This window comes from Hemiscyllium ocellatum, chromosome 24 (genome assembly GCF_020745735.1).
Source record: "Hemiscyllium ocellatum isolate sHemOce1 chromosome 24, sHemOce1.pat.X.cur, whole genome shotgun sequence".
Classification (NCBI taxonomy): domain Eukaryota; kingdom Metazoa; phylum Chordata; class Chondrichthyes; order Orectolobiformes; family Hemiscylliidae; genus Hemiscyllium; species Hemiscyllium ocellatum.
Genome location: NC_083424.1, coordinates 50,502,006 through 50,522,462, shown reverse-complemented (window position 1 = coordinate 50,522,462; position 20,457 = coordinate 50,502,006). Strand labels below are relative to the sequence as shown.

Below are 20,457 nucleotides of genomic sequence, written 5' to 3'. Positions count from 1 at the left end.
CCAGGAGAGGTGTGGGTTTCCTGTTGGTAATGGAAAGATTATGTAATGTGGGGCCAATCAGAAATGCTTGCTGCACACAGTTGATTTTGTTCCTGACTAATGTCTGCCTCACTCTCCCTCATCAACTTTGGCACATTTTCAGCAACAAATGAGTACTTGTGCCAACTTATTAATGGAATGTACAGTGTGCTGTCCATAACAAAGTGAGTTCAAAATCTGATCATTCTGGAGGTGGTTCCATAATACAGGCCACTGTGTTTCTGATTGCTCATGCTTGTTAGAATTATTTAATATTGCAAGATCTAATTCGTTTCAAATGTCTCGCACTTTGGAGGACCTGCATGTGATGAATCTAGTGGCCAAATATTCAGTGACAGCCATCTTAAAAGAAAAAAATGATCGAGTGCTCTCCCAAAAGTAATAGGAAGTAAGTACAAATTAGGAGAAATCAATTATTTTGTTGCCTGTGGATTTCAATGCAGGCTTTTTAAGCAACCTGTCCTCATCCTTGTCCTCTGTTGTGTGTTGGACCTTTGAAGTACGGTGAACCAAATTAGAAATTTTGTTTTTGCTTCAGATTTTCAGCATCCATACTAAGTGCTGGCGGGGGGAGAGAAAGGAGATAAACAGGCAAGCCATGACATTATCCTTCAATTAAGAAGGAGATAAATGTTAGGCAGTGTGCTTCATGAGAAGCTGGGAGAAGGTGAGGACTGTAGATGCTGGAGATGAGAGTCGAGAGTGTGGTGCTGGAAAAGCACAGTGGGTCAGGCAGCATCGAGGAGCAGGAGAATCAACATTTTGGGCAAAAGCCCTTCATCAGGAATGAAGGGCTTTTGCTTGAAATGACTATTCTCCTCTGTTAATGAGAAGCTGTCACTGGTGGGAAATGGGTTGGCAGTGTTGGGAGCAGTTCATACAAGATAGGATCCTGGAGCATGTTTGTTACCTATCCCCACAGAAGTGAAATTGTTAAACTCAATGTTGAGTCCTGAAGCCTGCAAGGTAGCTAGGTAGAAGATGAGGTGATGTTGCTTCAGATTGTGTTGAGCTTTGCAGGAGCATTGCAGCAGGCTTGAGAGCGAGACGCATTGGCAAAGGCAGGCTGGAAGCTGGGGTCATTTTACAGGCAGAGGGTAGGTGTTCCTTAAAGTGGTTGCCCAGCCTCTCATCTTCTCACCACTGCAGAGGGGATCATGTTGTGAGCACCGAATACAGTAAACTAGACTGAAGTACTGGTAAATTGCTGCTTCACCTAGAAGGCATGTTTGTAGTCTTGAATAGTGAAGAGGGAGATGTTAAACATGCACAGTTGCAGAAGATGCAATGTTTGAATGAGTAAGTGACATGGGATGTGGGGAGCGAAGGAGGAGTAGATCAGGGACTGTTCTCTCGGGATACCTTGCAGAATGCTGACAGGACCGTCTGATGCTGGTATCCTAGTGGAAGGGGGTGGGGGGGGTGGAAATGTGGTGGTTTATGATCCTTTGGGGTGAAAAGTGCGAACTGGTGCACCATAACATTGTTGGAAGGGAAGGGATGAAGGCAGAAGTGTAGGAAATGAGTTTGATCTGAACACTGCTTGGGAATCCTTGACTTTTTTGAGGGGAAAATAGTGGATGTTTTTGAGATTATAAGTCTCTCTCTTCCTGTGACCAACTGGCATAATATCCTCCTCTCTCCTGTTCCTTGTTGGAGTTCTGCAGGGACCATTCCCTCTGAGACATCCTGATCCCATCCTCATCCCTAAAATATAATCTTGAGTTTCCAGTTGCTGTCACTTTAGCACACCAGGTTTCCATGCTAGCTTTCTGTCTCAGGCTGACTGCAGCGCTCATCTGGCTGGATATCAAAGAACATTGAACTGAACAGTACAGGGCAGGAACAGGCCCTTCAGCACATCAACACTGCACTGACAGTTTCTAAATCTTCTGCCTCCATACAGTCCATATCCCCTCCCCTGCCTATTCATGTAGCTATTGAGTTGCCTCCTAAAACATTGCTATTGTCTCTACTACCTCCTGTGGCAGTGTATTCCCACCACTTAGCACCCACTTTTTGAAAAAAAACCTTGCCTTTAAACATCTCCTTTTAAACTTATCCCTTCTTAACCTTAAACCAATGTCCCCTAGTAATTGTCTTTTTCCAGGGTAGAAATGTCTGCAACTATCAATTCAATCGATGCCTCTCATAATTTTGTAAACTTCCATCACATTGCCCTCATCCTTTTGACACACAAGTGAAAACAAACCAAGTTTGTCCAATATCCTCCAAACCAGGCAACATCTTAGTAAATCTGATTCTGTACTCTCTCCAAAGCCTCCGCATTGTTCCTGGTAGTTTGGAGATCAGAACTGTACACACACTCTTCCAAACGAAGACTAAGTAAAGTTCTATACATTTCCAACATAATTTGCCAATTTTTATGCTCTGTGCCCCAACTGAGAGCAAGCATGTCATATGCTGCCTTAACCACCTTACTCATTTGTGTTGTCACTTTCAGGAATCTATGGACATGCATGCCTAGGTGCTTCTGTATTTGGATGCAGCTAAAGATCGTCGTTTACTGTATACGTCTCCAAAATGCATTTGTCCCTCTTAAACTCAATATGCCATTTCTCCACCCAAGTCTCCAGCCAGTCTATATTCTGTTGTATTGGCTGACAATCTTCCAATCTTTATGTTGTCTACAAACTTACTAATCGAGCCACTCCATTCTTCTTCAAATCACCGATCTGGTGAACCCTCCCACTGCAAATTTAATGATCTCAGACCGTGAGTATCCTCCTCCATGTTTGCTACCTCCTCCTCCAGTTCTGTGGCTCTGCTGAGCGCAATCAATACAACCTGTTTTCCACCACACACCCTTCTTGTTAACGCCCTGCCCAGCATTTATCCCCCTACCCCTCAGCTTATCAGCCATCCCTATTGTTTGCCTCAGGGTTTTTTTTTTAGTTTTTGCTCTGTCTTCCTGTTGCTCATGCTTTAAACTTTTATTTGTGACTATTTTGCAGCTATTACTGTGGAATACTGTGCGCTCAGCTTCGGTCAGACATCACTGTCAAACCATACCGGGTGTGTTTGTGCTCTCATCTAGAGAGGTCAAAAGATTCTAAGTGCACTTCTCACTGGGTATCCTGAGGCAGAGGTAATAACTCCTGAAATGTTATCTGCCTTCTCTTCCAGAAACTGAGTTTCTAATATTGACTGGTTTCCAGTGCTTAGTTGCTTGACTATACATAAGCCATACTCCCCGGTTTCCCCGTTCTATAATCCTAATGGTGGTCAGGTATGAAGGATCATTGAGGTTAAGATGGTCAGGACTTTTAAATCTGAACAGGACATATTTTTTAAAAAAATCAAACTGAAACCAAGTTCCTTTTTTAAAGTATCGTTTTTGTAGTAAATAGATGGTTTCTCTTTTGCTGACCAACTTCTGAGTTTGTATGTCTGAACACATACTTAGTTAGGGTTTTTGGTTTAAAGTAGGCCTTTTTGGGTGGAACCCACATGCTAACCAATGTGGAAATTAGAGCTCGGCTATTTTTATACAGGAGGAATTCAGCTTGAATTCTTTAGTTCCTTCTAGTCCCAAACCTGTTAATCTTTACCTTTTTTTTTTCTTTTTCAGTCGTTCCAAGGTAGCCAGGGACGTGCATACCTGTTCAACTCCGTGTAAGTGTGGCTCTGTTTACTGATTTTTTTTTTTAAAAAAAATGTTTCAAATATGAAAGTTCTTAGATGACGGGCAGTTTTTTTTGTGTGTGTGTGTGTGAGAGTGAGTGATGAACTTCTGGAGAAAGTGATGGGGGGGGGGTGTAAGTAGAGTTATAATGTTTAATAGACATTTGGAAAAGTAAATGAAAAAGAACTTCAGAAAGATATGGTCTTTAAAGTGATATTTTTATATTTTTAATATAAGTGCTGACAGGTGGAACTGGTTTAGTATGGGATTATACTTTGTGTGGACTGGTTGGACCGAAGGGTGTATTTCTGTGCTGTATGACTGTTTCTGTCTTTGGGTACCTGTGTGCCGCAGTTTTGCAAAGATTTAGTTTTTCTCCCAGTCGTCTCTGCAATTGAGCATGCAATCATGCCTTTTTGGACTTTGGGTTATAAGCCCAGAAGCAGCAAGTACCTGGGTGCTTTACTGGTTTGAATTACTTTTTTGCAATGGAGGTTTTAATTGATGGGACTTAAATTTAAGCAGGGAATGTTGTTTTATGCCCCTCAATGTCACATGACATAAAATTGCATTACACAAGTTATGAAATGGTTGGAGTGCCTGTTGATATGTCGAAACAGAAATCCCTTCAATGATGTCACATTAAAAGACCTTTTAAAGCTTTGTGCTTGAACCCAACTTGTTGCTTTAATTTTTTAAAGTTTACTGGGAGTGGTGCTGTTGTATGTGCAATGGGTAGGACTCTATCATTATGTATCAGGACTTGCTTGTGCAAAGGGCACCAGTTTCTGGTTGTCTGGTTTGCTGAATAAGAAATTGTATTGGGGAGAGGCCATACCGGAGTGTGTGGTTTGGAGGGTAGTTTCTGCTGGGTTACAGAATCTTTGGGTGTCAGGTAAGAGAATTATGGGTGAGACATTTGATGAATATGTCATAGGTAGGGTTGGAGTTCCTCTTGCCATTATAAAGGCCTATGCCTTTTGGATATGGAAGAATATTTGGTGATGCTGCATTATGGGTGCTTGCAATTTATTCCGCAGTGTTTGAGGAACTCTACTATGATTTTTGCTTATTTTTCCTTCAAATGTTGAGCAATGTATTAAGAACAGTGTAAACAAATTTCAGGATTAAATGGCAACTTACTGGTCTGTGGGTTGATGGTATGGGTGATTGTCAGTCATTTGGAGGTGCTTGTGAATCTTACAACATTTTTTTTTGTTTTTTTTTAAGTGAGGAGACTCTGGTTTTGTTTTTTTCCGTTGGGTTTTGCAGTAGTGCTTTAATATTTCCTCAAATCATCTGTGGCTGTGCTAAAACTTTATTCTTTGTTTGCATCACCAGGAAAGCACCCATGTGGCTAGTGAAACATTAACGAGCAAAGTCTGATTAGAGCAATGCTTACGTGAGGAAAAAGTGAAGGCAGATGTAGGGAGAGAAGGAGGGGACTAAATCAAAATAGATCATTAATTTTCTACCTTGATGTATATTGCTTGGACCAGCGCTGTTCTACGCTTTTGTATTTTAACTTTGGAGGTTCTAATTCTCATGGATATTTCCAGTTTCTCACATTTGTCTATTCAAGAAAAGAATAAATATTTCAAAAGTAGAATAAGCTCCTCCAATAGTTTGAATACAATGTGGCTTTGGGAAGCTTTTCTCTGGTGTAAAATTGCTGCAAGCAAAGTAATCTGTTTCTGTAAAATGTGTTTTTGTGTGGTTTTGTTAGTACGTCACAAGTGTTGAAATACAAGATAACATTGTACACAGCTGTAAACAAATGAGAGAATATACGGTACATTGAATTATAAGATTGTTGATTTTCCGAAGTGATTGTGGAGCTAATGAGGTCACTTCTGGTTTGTTTTTTACTTTGGGAATGATCAAGGAAGAACGTGGAATTATTGCAGATAGAAAAGTCTATTATGTAATCTGCCATGGACCTTGGATAGAGCAGTCTCACTAAGGTGAAGAGGCTTCACACTTCTTTACATACTGAACTGAAGAAATATAAGGGCTGGTCTCTCTTTTGGATGACCAAGTGCTTTCAAGCTCCCTGTGGTTCTTGTCTACTTTCTCAGTCTAGCAGTTGTCTTGAAATTTCTCTCTTGTACAGGGGGAGAGTAGTTGGAAGTTGACCTATTTTTCTTTATCAAGAACCATGAAAATGAGATTGGCTGCCTTTTGATTTCAAAAATGTACTTTGTGTAACAGTTTGGCTTCAGTGTCAGCAGGATGTTTGGCTATAGAAGGTATCATGGTCAGCTTTGCACTCCTCTTGCCGATGGGTGTCACTACATAATGGTGATGGTGTCCGTCTCAACTCGAGTCGAGGTAATTGATCCCATGCTTTGATTTGGTTAACCTCTTGTGGAATTGGAATGCCATCTGTTCTTTCAACTTTTTGTCATTCCAGTGATTTCAGTTTCAAGCCAGTTGTTTTGAATATCAGAGTGTGATTTGTTGACTTCCTAAGTATGCAGTTATGGTTATATACAGTAAGGTCGAGTGGCTTTGAGCAACGTATTTCCTTTTGGCAAGCTAAAGGAACTTGAAAGGGAGGGTACTTTCCTTCCGCGCTTCTTTTGAATAAAATAACAATGCTTTTTTTTTTGCACTTGCTAGCTTTGGATTAGTTTGTTCTTCCAATTCTGCAGGCGATTTTTTTTTTTAAAAAGGCTTTTTTAAAATCACTGGAGACTAGATGGGCTGGGGTAGTTTTCTTTGGAGCAGAGAAGTTTGAAGGGGGTGTGAGATTGCTATCAGATTGAGGGCTATTGAGGGTTGGTGGGAAGGAGGGAGGGGGCATAGAGGAGAAGGGGACCTTTCCCCTTTTGATAGAGAGATCAGTGACCATGGGCATAGTTTGAAGGGGAGGAGCAAAAGGTTTCAAAGCGCTTTGAAGACCTGTTTTTTTCCCACCCAAAGGTTGTGTGTCTGGAATTCACTGCCTCAAAATATGGTACAGATTGGATCCCGCAAGATGTTTAAGTAGTGTGCAAGTGCTTATCTGAATATGAAGCCACAGGTCCAATGCTTAAGGAATGATTAGAATAATACAGTTGTGGACCCAGCAGGATGAAGGGCCTCTTCCATGCTGTTAAAATCTCTTTAATCTGTCAGTAAGTTTTTTCTCTGATGGAGAGGAATAATGTGACTCAGTGCTGGACTGTTTTAAATCAGGGAGATCTTGATTACTGAGCAAGTTTAAAGCTCACCTAGAGGGAGAAGTATTTTGGCAACTATTGATGCCTGTGGGCTGGGGATTTGAAATGGAGGATGGGTAAATGGGCCAAGTGCCCCTCAATGTTTGCTCCCCAGTGGTTATGCTGAGATGTGTGTGGATATCTGATGAGAATAAGATTGAGTTTGACTGTAATGCCATTCTTGCGTGAATACGGACATTGAGACAGAATCTTACGCTTCATTTCACCAACTCTCCCTTTTCTTCCTCCCCCATCCTTCTTTTAAAATTTCACATTCTTGCAATCTTGTATCCTTTTAGTAACTTGCTCAGTCATCTCACAGTCCAGGACAATTAGGAATAGGTGTTAAATGTTGACCTTAGTCTGCAATGCACTATCTTGAGTTTCTTCCCCCTTGTAGATTTTTCCCCCACCCCACCCAATCTGACACCCTTCCAGAAGCGCTGACACCAACTCCGTACCCATGACCATTTCATTGTAATCATCAAGAGTTCCAGAAAGGTTTTGATTTTTAACTGGGCTTCCACCATCTTTCAAACTGATAACAATACATATTTAGTTAAGTTGCTGAGACAGGACCGTCCTGTCCTATCCTTTCCATCTGTACCAGTCTCCAGCAGCTCTAAAGAACAGCCTTTTTTAAAACTTAAAAATCTCAACACTAGGTTATAGTCCAACAGGTTTATTTGGAAGCACTAGCTTTCAGAGCGTTGCTCCTTCATCAGGTGATTGTGGAATATAAGATCGTAAGACACAAAATTTATAGTAAAAGTTTAGTGTGATGCAACTGAAATTATATATTGAAAAAGACCTGGATTGTTTTAAGTTTTTAAAAACAGCTGAATGCAAGAACTTCATGATGCGAAATTGCTGTAATTTTAGCATTTACATAGTTATGTACATAAATATGGCTTATGATGTACTTTTATGGCTCGTATACACATTCCCTGTCCCTCCCTATCTGTCTTCATATAGCCTAGTCAGTATAACCTTCCATTTCTTTGTCTGTATATTTATCTCACTTCTACTTCAGTCTATGCATGTGTATTATTTACCTTGACCATTCCTTGTGCAAGCAAGCTCCACATTCTATTCGTTCTGGGGTAATGTACTTATGTTAAATATAGAATCAAATGCTGTTTCCTTCTTATTTCTTCTTTCCCTCTGCCCACCCCTCAACACATTTGAACTAGTTTGCATTCTCAAATCCGACATAATCCAGCAGAGTGTTTTTCTGCTTTCTCTTTATATATTTTATTTTTTGACATATCACTTTTTAAATCCGTTCCACAACAAAACTTGTGCTGCATGTTAAGTAACTGTAACACAGATTACTTAATGACTACTTGGATTTGTAGAGCGTCTCTTTAAATGTAGTAAAACAGTCTGTTACCAAACAATTGGGCGGCACAGTGGTTAGCACTGCTGCCTCACAGCGCCTGAGACCCGGGTTCAATTTCCGCCTCAGGTGACTGACTGACTGTGTGGAGTTTGCACGTTTTCCCCGTGTCTGCATGGGTTTCCTCCCGGGTGCTCCGGTTTCCTCCCACAGTCCAAAGATGCGCGGGTCAGGTGAATTGGCCATGCTAAATTGCCCGTAGTGTTAGGTAAGGGGTAAATGCAGGGGTATGGGTGGGTTGCGCTTCGGCGGGTCGGTGTGGACTTATTGGGCTGAAGGGCCTGTTTCCACACTGTAAGTAATCTAATCTAATCAATTTTTAAGGAACATCTTAAAGGAGGTAGACTTTGGCAGTTGAGAGATTACTGATATGGTGGAGCAATTAAAATTGGGGATGCAGAGGAACCAGCATTGAAAGGAGCACCAATAAGTTGAAAGGGTCAACATTAGAGCTGTTGACTTGGATTAAAAGATGTAACCTCAAAGCAAGATGTTTCTTGAGTGGCATCCACTGCAGACCGGTAAATACAGGAATAATGGGTGAATAGAACTTAATATAGGCTTCATAAGTATGTGGAGGGTGGAACATTGGAGTCCAGCTAGTGCACGTCAGCCTGAATAGAACAAAGGCATGAGTGATGATTGAGGCAGGAGCGCTGGGGAATCGAAAATATTGGTCTTTTGACAGCACAGATATGGGGTTGGAATCTTGACTCTTCATAATTTGTCACATACAACCACAAGTTATAAACTGTCCGGTTCAACCTTGGTTTCTGGGGATTGGGTGTGTTTGGTCTCGGTGGAGCGAAGTTGATGACTTTCCTCTTCCCAATATTTAGAGGAAATTTCTGCTCATCCTGTGCTCGGTGTCCCAACAAGCAGTATGATAATTTAAAGGTTTTTTTGGATATTGTTGATGAGGGGCAGTATGGAAGTGTAAAGTAGAGGGGGCCAAGGATGTGTACTTAGGAGGTGATAGCCTGGAGGTATCTTACTGATGTTCACAAATATACACATTACGTGTGCCCAAAGCAACTGGCTTGATGCACTAATTTAGTGGATTGGGTGTGGTCGTGGGAAGAAAGAACAGAACAGTATGATGCTACCCTCGTATCAGTTTGCATTCTCCAACTTTACCAGTATCACAGCTATCTACCATGACACCCTTCCTGTCACCTCAACTTCACCAGAACCCCCCCCGGACTTAAAAGATGTTTTGAACTGAACCTTTTGCACCTGTCACAATTGCAACCACATCTCCCCTCCCCCACTGGATGTTTTAATCCCTCAAATCCTACTTCCATGTATGTCATGTTCTGAAACAATTTAATGTAACAAATGACGTCCCACATGTGACAGTGATTGTAGTAAACAAACCCTTCCTTCTCCACCTGTCTGTTGTTGACCACACTATTCTCCTGAACACCTCATACACTCATCCAGCTGGGTGCAAGTGTACTTGCCTCGTTGTATTCTTTGATTACGTGGTCACAGACAGATAATCCTGCAATGACTTTTCTCTTCCAGCTCTGTAGATTTATTTTTAAAAATTCATTCATGGGATGTGGATATTGCTGGCTAGGTCATTCGCGATGACCCAGTGGGCAAATAAGAGTCAGCCACATTGCTGTCTGTCTAGAGTCACCGTTAGGACAGACCAGGTAGAATGACAGTTTCTTTCCCTAATGGCCATAGCTTTTCTCAATGTCCATTAGGGAAAGAAACTGTCATCCTTACCTGGTCTGTCCTAAATGTGACTCCAGACCTGCAGCAACGTGGCTGACTCATCATTATGGTCTTAATTTAATTTTATTTTAAAATGTGAAATTAAATTTCACCACTTACCATGTTGGGACTTTACCTGGGTCTCTGGATTTATGGTCTAGTCTATCGGTATTACCTCCAGGTCATCACCACCTAAGGATGCATCCTTGGCCCCCCTCTATTTCATACTTACACGCTGCCCCTCATCAACAATACCCAAAAGAAAATGGGTTAGTTTCCACACACCCAATAGTATCCAATCTTCTTCACTACCACTTCTCCCAGCCTCTAAATTATCATACTGCTTGTTGGACATCTAGTACGCGATGAGCAGAAATTTCCTCTAAATATTGGGAAGACTGAAGTCATCAACTTCACTCCGCCTAGACCAAAGACATCCCACTCCCCAGACTGTTCATAACTTGTGGTTGTGTGTGGCAGGAAATAAAACAAGACCCTGTGTTTTGGGTAAATTGCAATCGTTCTAGTCACCATTCTCTACATTTTCAGTCTGCAGTTGGCTTGGGACTGCTATTCCTGGTTTTCATCCTTTATTTTCCTGTGCCTCTGTTTATTAAAATGTTTTTATTCCATTTGTTTGTTAACACTTCCTATCTTCCCCCTGCTTTACAGGTTTTTCTTTTTGAAATTGTAACATGTCCACACAGATTCACTTATTTCATATTGGAAGAGGTTCTAATTTCTAGAAGCTTTCTCTTTTTTAGATTTTATGGCCTTTTGTCTGAGACCAACAATGCTTTCATCCTTTTTTTTGTGGCATGTTTGCCTTTGGAAGGGGCATTGAGTATAAGGATAGACAAGTTAGTTACGCTGCAGCTTTATAGAGCTTTAGTTGGCCAGACTTGGAATATTGCATACAGTTCTGGTCACCACACTACCAGAAGGATGTGGATGTTTTGGAGAGAGTACCGAAAAGGTTAACCAGGATGTTGCCTAGTATGGAAGATTTTAGCTATGAAGAAAGGTTGGATGGACCAGGTTCATTTTCAATGAATGTAGGAGGGTTAGGCAATGACCTGATAGTTTATAAGATTGTGAATGGCATGGATAGAATGGAAAGTGTGAGGGTTTTTCCCAGGGTGGTGGGGTCAATTACTAGAGGACAGGGTTCATGGTGCAAGGGGGGATGGAGGTTTGAGATGTGCAAGGCAAGTTTTTCTCACAAAGGGCAGTGAATGCCTGGAACGTGTTGCCAGAGAATGTGGTGCAAACAGACACAATAGCAACATTCAAGAAGCACCTGAACAAACACATGAATAGGAAGGGAATAGAGGGATATTGATCCTGTAAGTGAAGAGTTTTGGTATAGAAGGGCAAAATGTGGCGGCACAAGCTTGGAGGACTGAGAACGGCTTGTTCCTGTGCTGTTTTGTTCTTGCCCTCGATGCCTTTTCACTGGCTCACTCACTGCCTCTTCAACCATTTGCCTTTCTGTAAAGGTGAGACTGTCTCCTCGTGTGACATCAAATGTAGTTAGGAGGAAAAGTGATTTAACTGTATAAAAAGAGGGTACAACAAATTGTAATCTAGCTGTTGGCTACTAAATTCTGCATCATAAATTCATTACACACGCAAACTTGTACTTACCAAGGCCTTATATTCCACCCCTCCATTATTTGTGTTGCCGTGTTTAAACTTGCTGCTTTTGCCACGCCAACCCTCCCTTTTCCCCCATCCCAATATCTAGTGGCTTTGTGTTAAATATAGTTTAATAATGCTTTTGTGACTGTGTTTTGTTTGTCTGTGTCTTTGGGGCATTTTTAAGTGTGTCAGAATTATGAATCAGCGGTTTTTAAAAAAAAACTCCCTGTAATCTATGCAAAGTTGCTGATGTGTGCAGATGGTTTGGCATAGAATGTTAGAGTTCACACTGGTCACAGTTGGACATTTAAATATCACTTGTGACTTTTGATTAGGGTTGTTTTAGCGCACTGAAATCCTATTTTTATATTAGATTAGTTTCCCTACAATGTGGGAACAGGTCCTTCTGCCCAACCAGTCCACACCGACCCTCCGAAGAGTAACCTACCCAGATCCATTTCCCTCTGACTAATTGACCTAACACTGGGCAATTTAGCATGGCCAATTCACTTGACTTGCACATCTTTGGACTCTGGGAAGAAACCAGCGTACCCGAAGGAAACCCACCCAGACACTGGGAGAGCGTGCAAACGCCACAAAGCCAGTTACCCAAGACTGGAATCAAACCTGGGACCCTGGTGTGGTGAGGCAGCAGTGCTAACCACTGAGCCACCGTGCCTGAGTGTAAAGTGAATTTCCAAAGAGTTGGGTACAGCCATGAGCCTTTGAAATGATAACATCGCCAAGAACTTAGAAGGAAAGAAGAGTTTGGTGCAAAGAAAGGGAAATAAAGGGTTCGTTAAGATGGTTGATTGGCAGCTTTGTAACCAAAGACTGCATTGAAGGAAAGGGGGAGCTATTGCACACTATCCATAATTCATTACAAAAAAGTGATAGTGAAACTGTTTGTTTTTAAATTTTTGATGGGTTGTGGATTTGGCTGGTTGGTCCAGCACTTATTGCCCATCCCTAAATGTCATGGAGAAACTGATGATCTGCCCCCTTCAATCTGTGCAATCTATGTGGTGTAGGGTTGCACATAATGTTAGAGTTTCAGAATTTTAGCTCTGTGACTGTGAAGGAATGGTGATTTGTTCCAACTCAGAATGGCAAGGTGGCTTGGAAGGAAACTTCCAGGTGGTGGTGTCGCAATGCATTTGCTGCTCTTGCCCTTTCAGGTAGTAGAAGTCACTGTTTTGGAGGTGCATTGGTGAGTTACTGCAGCACATTTTCTGGATGGCACACAGTGTGGTGCAAATACTACAGACCAGCTTTCTGAGAATGTGCTATTTTGTACATTTTCTTTAAAATATTGGGGAGAGCAGTGGAGAAGTAGGATTTTCCAAGGTGTAGTTAGTACTTTGGGATGCAAGATGAGCTGGTTTAGATTCCACACTCCCATCTCACATCTTCCCATAAATTTCAGGAGAACCATGTAACATGCCGCTGGAAACTCTGCACAGCACGAAGATGGGGACGAGCTGAAAATCTGTAAGGCAATGAATGGCGACAAATCTCCCTTGCTGTATATTTGGAGCAAGAGTATTACGATTGCCTCTCCTTGTTCCTCTCCAGAATGCTGTTTATTTTTGTTTAAAACATTACACCTGGCAATTTGTGTGGGTCTCTTAACCTGAAGTAAGACACAGATTTCCTGTATCCTCTTTTGGGTTAGGGTGCACAAAGTTCTATAATGTCCAGTTTTGTTTACCCCATCTCTTCTTCCATTAAAGCTGAGATTGCTGTTTCATGATTGTTTTTGAATCTTTAATTAGGTTTTGTTGTCACGTGTGCTCAAGTTCAAAAGGACAGGAGTACAGTGCAAAATGGAAAATGCCACCACACATTGTGCCATCTTGGGTACAAAGTACAAATCTTAGGTGCTGAAATATAGAAATAAAGTTAAAAGTTCTATATTAGCTCTTCATGGTATAAGTTAGCAAAATAAAGTTAAAAGATAAACATTGCTGTCTTTCTTTCTCTTGCCTACGGTTGCTCCATACTGGGAAGTTACTACCACCTTCACTTTCAGTTAAACTTATCCAGCTGTATTTGTATCATGTTAGTCTTCACCAAACCATCCCAGTTCCCCTCTTTAATTTGAAACCTTTTTTCTTCTCAATCTGTCCCGATTCACTTCCCATGTGTCTCTCCAAACCTAATGTTTCTAGAAATTCTAACAGACTTGTACTAGTTCTCCAAATCACCCATTATTGTTTGCTCCTTTAATCTCTCTGCTTCAAAATCTGTAAATATGAGCCTTGCCTTTAATCATTTTGCCATCCTCCAAAATAATTTGCTTCTCATCAATATAATGCAACATGAAGTCAATGGGTATGTTTTGGCTCTATTAAAGTATTTATGGTCTGTTATGTGAAAAGCAGTAGACTGACTACTCCTAATCTTTCTCTGTGCAGGGTGAATGTGGGCTGTGGCCCTGCTGAGGAGAGAGTGCTACTGACAGGATTGCATGCTGTAGCGGATATCTACTGTGAAAACTGCAAAACCACTCTGGGATGGAAATACGTATGTCTCCTTGTAGCTCTTATTCTGCATTGGTGTTGGGGAATGCGCATGGGGGACAGTGGAGATGAAATCTTTGGCTCCTTTTATTCTCCCTCCTCTCATGTCTGACTGATCACATTCCTTCAAATTTGATGCGGGAGATGTTCAGTATGCACTAAAACTTAAAATGTTCAGAGCAGGTTATTAGGCCACTGAATCATATAAACAGTGTTGTCACCTGGTTGTCTAACATGATCAATTTTTCCTATGCCTAGTGCCATTCTGGAGTGTACTGTCCTTCTAGGTGGCCATTTTTAGAATGGCCCTTGGTTGGGCTGTTGGAATAGTGACTAATTGCACCCTCTTGTTAAGAAGTGGATTGCATTGAGAGAGCAGCAGGATGGAGCTTGTTACTTCCCTGCAGTGGTGGACCAATTTTAGCTGTGTAAAGAGTTGACTACTTCCTCTTCAGATATGTCTCGGAACAGTCTCTTTCTGGGTATGCTTACTCGGAAATGTTCATTCCCTGCCACTTTTTTGGCTCACTTTGTTTTTGATTACTGCCCAGTGATTGTTGAATAAAGGCAGGATCAGGTTTCCCACTTGTTTGCTTTCCCATCCTGGGGGAACACAGTTGACCTGGTGATGTTTGTCTAAACAAATGCTGGAAATACTCAACAGGTCAGGCAGCATTTGTAGGTAAGAGCAAAAATAGTTAATGTGACTCTTTCATGTAAGCTGTCTGATCTGTTGAGTATTTCCAGCATTTCCTATCCAGTTTCTTTTTTAAATGATCAAACAGCAATTTCAGTTTTGTGTGTTGCAGCTATAGTAACTTTCAAAAGGCTGCTCAGCCTAGACACAGGGATTATTGAATTCCTCATAAACAGCAATGAAGTGGCAGTCAGCTGGGGTTCACTTTGCCTGAGGGCAAGGCCATAATTGCATACATGGTGTGGACCCTTTATATTGGGAATTAAGGCATTGTTGTCCACTATCTGCAAGTGCAATGTCTTTACAGAAGTGCACTTGATCCAGTTACCTGAAGGTGTTTTCTGGTCAAGTTACTGTGTAACATGTACTATCGGGGATCCTTTTCTGCCTCCACCCTCCCAGTGGCCAGGGAGAATGGCTGTTTGTTTATTTTTCAAGTGGTTGATTTAGAAATCTAGTTATCAGAGTACATTCACCAGTCTGTTTTTGAGACTGGTATCAAGAGTCCTTAGTTCTGTAGGACATCATGTTAGGTAACCTTTTCGATCCCAGCACTGGCCAATCCCAAGAGAGATTGGTGTGCAGTGCACGTCAGAAGCATAGACTTCATGAAAAAGTTGAGGACCAGATGACTAATTATGGATCTGGACTGACTCCAAAATGTCCTAGTAAGGAGCCACTTGTTCTTTGATAAATCTGGACACAGTGAAATCAGGAGTGATAGAACCCAGGAACTGCACTTGTAGAATGAGGAACATTCTGAACCAGAGAAAGTGATACATGTGCATGCAGTGACCAGTTTTGCATGGGCTGAGCCAAAATGTTAGGTTATTTATTTCACCATACTCCTCGGTGGACCTCTTAGGATCTCTTGATCACTCTGACATTGTCTATCTTGCTAATATTTTATTGTTCAGTCTTTTTTTGGTCATTTCAGATGTTTGGATATATAAGCTGTTATGCATTTATTTTACCACATCTTCCTTGCTGACACTTTCTCTTTTTTTCTCTCTCTTCAGGAACATGCCTTTGAGAGCAGTCAGAAATATAAAGAAGGAAAATTCATTATTGAATTGGCCCACATGATTAAAGACAATGGGTGGGAATGACCAGCGTGCTGCAGACCCCTGCTGCTATTTTAAGACTGTATGAGGCTGATCTAATGGACAGAAAATGCTCTGCTATGGGACAGCTTAATAACATTTGACTTTTTTTAAAAAAAACCTTACAGCTGAACCATTGATGTCGCCTTCTTGTCGGCCCTTTTTGCTTTTTTTAATCTCTCTGTCTAGGTTTGGTGTTCTCTCCTGTGAAACACTGTGTAGACATCTATAGAGGAATTGTTGTTTCCTGCGCTCTTTACAGTTTGAGTGAAAGAAGAATAATTGAAGTTTTATTTTTGGGAAGTGTAGCTTTATAAGTGACTTCTGAACTTGGCTGTCCTCCCTTCCCTTTCTTTAAACTCCACTGTGTATCTCTTCTATAGCTGTGCATGCTTTTACACTAGACAACTGGATGAGCTGAGCAGCATAGAGGGTTGAGGAGGGAGTTATGTATGTATATACATGTATATTAATGGATATGTGTATATATCATACACCATAAATGTAGCAATTTTATTTTTTAAAAACTTGTTTTGGGATTGGAATAATGGTCACAATGTTGTGGCGTTGAGATAGTTGAATCCCATTATTTGCAATTGATTTCTTCTGTTACTTCCAAACTGTGGCTGATGTCCAGAAGGCAAGAATCTAGTGTTCAACAGCTGCAGTGTTGATGGGGAACAGTTGGGGGAGAAAGAGGAACCACTGAAATTGATTTTTGAAGAACAGACATGTGGCTGGTTCCATGTATTGCCGTACACTAATGCACTGGATAAAACCGGGCACAAAAGAGAAGTCTTCTGGATGTGATATCCGTTTTCTAAGTGTAGAGCTGAGCTCCCCGGTCTTTGGACCGTTATGACTTTAAATGAACGCAGGAAGTTCCTTTGCACATGCCTGGGAAATGGGGATTCATAACTAGACACATTACCAGAACTTTGTTTTTGTTCCTTTTAAAATAATTATATATTTTTACCTTTATTGCATTCTCCTGTTATGATCCTTTTTTTTTTGGCAGATGGCCATTCCCTGTTGGAGTGTGGATAGTTTTTTTGGGTGCAATGGTTTGCTGGTTAAATCATTTTCTTTTGTCGTGTGGGCTCACTACATGCAACGGTGCACTCTGCTGCTAAAAGTCTCTTGTGCAGTGTTAACAGGAAGGTCTAGAAAAGAAAAAAATTCCTGCTTTTGTGATGTTTTTCCTTTTTTTAAATTTTAAAAGGTGTCACAAGTGAGATTGCTCTCATTTCCTATCAAATAAATAGTGTTTCTATCACTGCTTAAATGTAACTTTTTGTTTGCCTGCACTCTTGCTGTCAGAATTCTGTTTCCCTGGTGCGGTGCAATGATTTTGGAACTCTTCGCGGATGGGTCCCAGTTACATGAGCGCCGCTGAAGGAGGGGAAAAAATGGGGCCAGTCTGGTTACTGAGCCAATTTCCAGCAGGGTCACACTACAGAAATTATATACTTGAAGCAGACTACAGATGGAAAATCTTGTTAAATCAGTTTCCCTATATATAAAAAACATTTTTTGTACATTTAGAAAAAGAAAAAGCATATTTAAGGTTTTATACATATTTTTACTGGGTAAGTTAATTTTGCTTCCCCTGCCTGAGCACTTTTGTTCTCTGGAACATGTCTTTTGTTTCCATAACACACACTGTCTCTTTGTAAGCTGATTTAAAAGTTTGTTTCCTTTATTTTTGAGAAATTCTCTCCATTTTTAACTTTTATTTTTAATAAAATTGATTTATGGGGCTGGGGTGGTGGGGAGTGGAGGCAGCTCTTCCTGGTTCAATCTGGGAGACCCATGAGCTGGCCGATCCCAAGTAAAATCTGTTGGTTTAGCCTTCAGAGACTGGGTAACACTTTTTAAACTTTTGTATTTTTCTTTCCCAAAATCAAAACAATAGTTCTCTGATTTTTGTTCTGTATAGATTTGAGGCTTTAGAGTTGTTAATATATGTCCAGAATGTGTGCAGTGCTCTGAAGAGCAATGTTTGGTAGTGACTGATTAGTGCAAGGGCGACGTGACAGTCTGAAGTGTGCTTTCTACAAGAATGGTTGATGATATTACAAGTTCTAAAGCTTGTTCTGCATTAGAAATGTAATGATTTTTATGCCTGAATTCTTTTAATTTTTGAGAAATAAACATTTGAATGCTTTCTTTCCCCCCCCACCCCCTCCTTCCCCTATAGCTATTGGGACTATACATTGCTTTGCTGATCTGTCTTGAAACTACATCAACTTTGTGCAGCAACTCACTGTATTGTACTGGAGTTAAAATAAAGACTTTCACCAGGACACAACCTGTCTGTCAATGGTGGTTGAGACATTAGCAAGAGTGTGAGGCACACCGATAGGCATCTCTGGTATTCATGCCACGGCAGCACTGTCCTACATAACAGAAACATATGAAGTTGTAGTTAAAACATTCCTGGCAATTTTGTTTGCTAATTTGTGATTGTTCTTAAGTGCGAAGTATATTCCACCCTGCAGTGAAAGATGATTCTGCTAACATTAGTGAATTTTCCTGTTTTTATTTTACCAGAGGATGGCATGGGATGCTGAGACAGATATGTAGGTTTAAAGGCAGTGTGCTGTTTTTGGACCTTGCTTTGAAATGGAGCTTCCCCATCTCTAAAATGTCCCAAATGTTTCTCTCTCAATTGGGTTTAAGTGGAATTGTTGGCCATTACCAGGTGGAATGGTTAGATTTGAAACATTAACCTAATCTTTCTCCTCCCTAGATCTTGCATTCAGTCCTTTGGGAATATAAACCTTGATGACTGAAAAGGCGTTTTGTCTTCTACTTATCAGGACAATTCATTTTCAAATAAAAGATAATCAGTTAAAAGGGAAAACCATATTGTTTGATTGTTGATTGATTAGTAAGTGGATTCTGATTGGCAGGAGTGTTGGCTTGGAGAATGGATGTTCACTGACTTCAATTTAAATACTTGCACAGTTTTAAAACCTGATTGGCTCTGCTTGGTCAAGACATTGCTCTGTGGAATGCACCAGCAATGGCTGTTGCCTATTTTATAGAGATAAAGTAGGTGCAATATGTACATGTTCTTTCTGCCTGCCAAGAACAGGGTCTGTGTATTAATTAGCTTCCAGTACGCAGACAGAATGAACATGTACACATATTGTGTCTATTCCAACATATTCTTGCTGCCTGCATTCTAGAAGCCATGTATGTTAAAACACAGGGCTCTGTTCTTTGCAGATAGAGCGTGTGTCAACTGATTATGCCTGCTTCAACGTTTGGTGAATGTTTGTTGCCTATTTGGTTCATTCCTCATAGCAACAAATGTCTTCACCAATCAGTCAACCTGCTTGTCTCAAAATTCAACTGTCATCCTCAAACTGCTGCATTGTTTCTGGCAACATCTTTGGCAAGTTAACTTGCCAAAATCAGTCAGCACTCCCTAATGCAGGAAAGTATTGTTTCCTCTTACACTTTCTGCCAAAATCAAGAAATTCCAAGACTTGGGGCACACAACTTTTGACAAAATGTCTCTTTCCAGTGATAGTCAATGTCTTCTATTTTTAGTTGCAAGGAATCTCTGCTTGGCTCAATTAAATTGACTGTTGAGTAACCCAGATTAACAGTTTTTAAGTTTTGCATTCTTGATCTATATCTTGTTTTGACTATTTCTGAAGACTGCCTCCACCTCCATAAAGGTCTTAGTGTTAGTGCAGAGTTATTCACTGCTTGTATTGATGTAATATTTAATGTTCCAAAGCACTTAGAGTCTTAGAGATGTACACCATGGAAACAGACCCTTCGGTCCAACTCGTCCATGCTGACCAGATATCCCAACCCAATCTAGTCCCTCCTGCCAGCACCTGGCCCATATCCATCCAAACCCTTCCTATTCATATACCCATCCAAGTGCCTTTTTAAATGTTACAATTGTACCAGCCTCCATCACTTCCTCTGGCAGCTCATTCCATACACCTACCACTCTGTGAAAATGTTGCCCCGTAGATCTCTTTTATATCTTTCCCCACTTGCCCTAAACCTATGCCCTCTAGTTCTGGACTCACCCACCCCGGAAAAGACTTTGTCTATTTATCCTATAGACAGCATTAGGATAGGTGACACAAAGCTTGGTTGAAGAGGTAGATTTACAAAAGAGAAGGGAAGAGGATAAATTTCAGGAATAAAATATACGTGAAATGTGATTAATTTGAGTCAATTTACTAAGCAGTCCCCTAAGCAGGTGTTAAAATTGAGAATCTTTCGGAGCATTTATATTCTTGTGCAATGAGCCATTTCTCATTAGGCAGAGGCTGTCCAACACCTAGTATGTTCACCAAATGTTTTGTAGTCCTCTGAACATGTATTCAAAACAGGAAAATTCACGAGTTTTATCTAGGTGCTGCAGTATAAAATGGAGTGAACTTTATTTCATGTATAATTCCATAAGACCAAAACAAATAGGAGTGAAACTAAGGCCATTCAGCCCAT

General features: G+C 40.8%; 1 protein-coding gene across 2 annotated transcripts in view; it reads left to right on the top strand.

Moving 5' to 3' along the window:
- Window positions 1-18,275, top strand: part of ypel1 (yippee-like 1) — a 44,521-nt gene extending 26,246 nt beyond the window's left edge. For both annotated transcript variants that reach the window (XM_060843778.1, XM_060843779.1), the window contains exons 3-5: window positions 3,632-3,675; window positions 14,071-14,179; window positions 15,892-18,275. In XM_060843778.1, coding sequence (XP_060699761.1) covers window positions 3,632-3,675; window positions 14,071-14,179; window positions 15,892-15,981 — 243 coding nt within the window. In that variant the 3' untranslated portion in view covers window positions 15,982-18,275. The remainder of the gene's footprint in view (window positions 1-3,631; window positions 3,676-14,070; window positions 14,180-15,891) is intronic.
- Window positions 18,276-20,457: the final 2,182 nt, after the last annotated feature.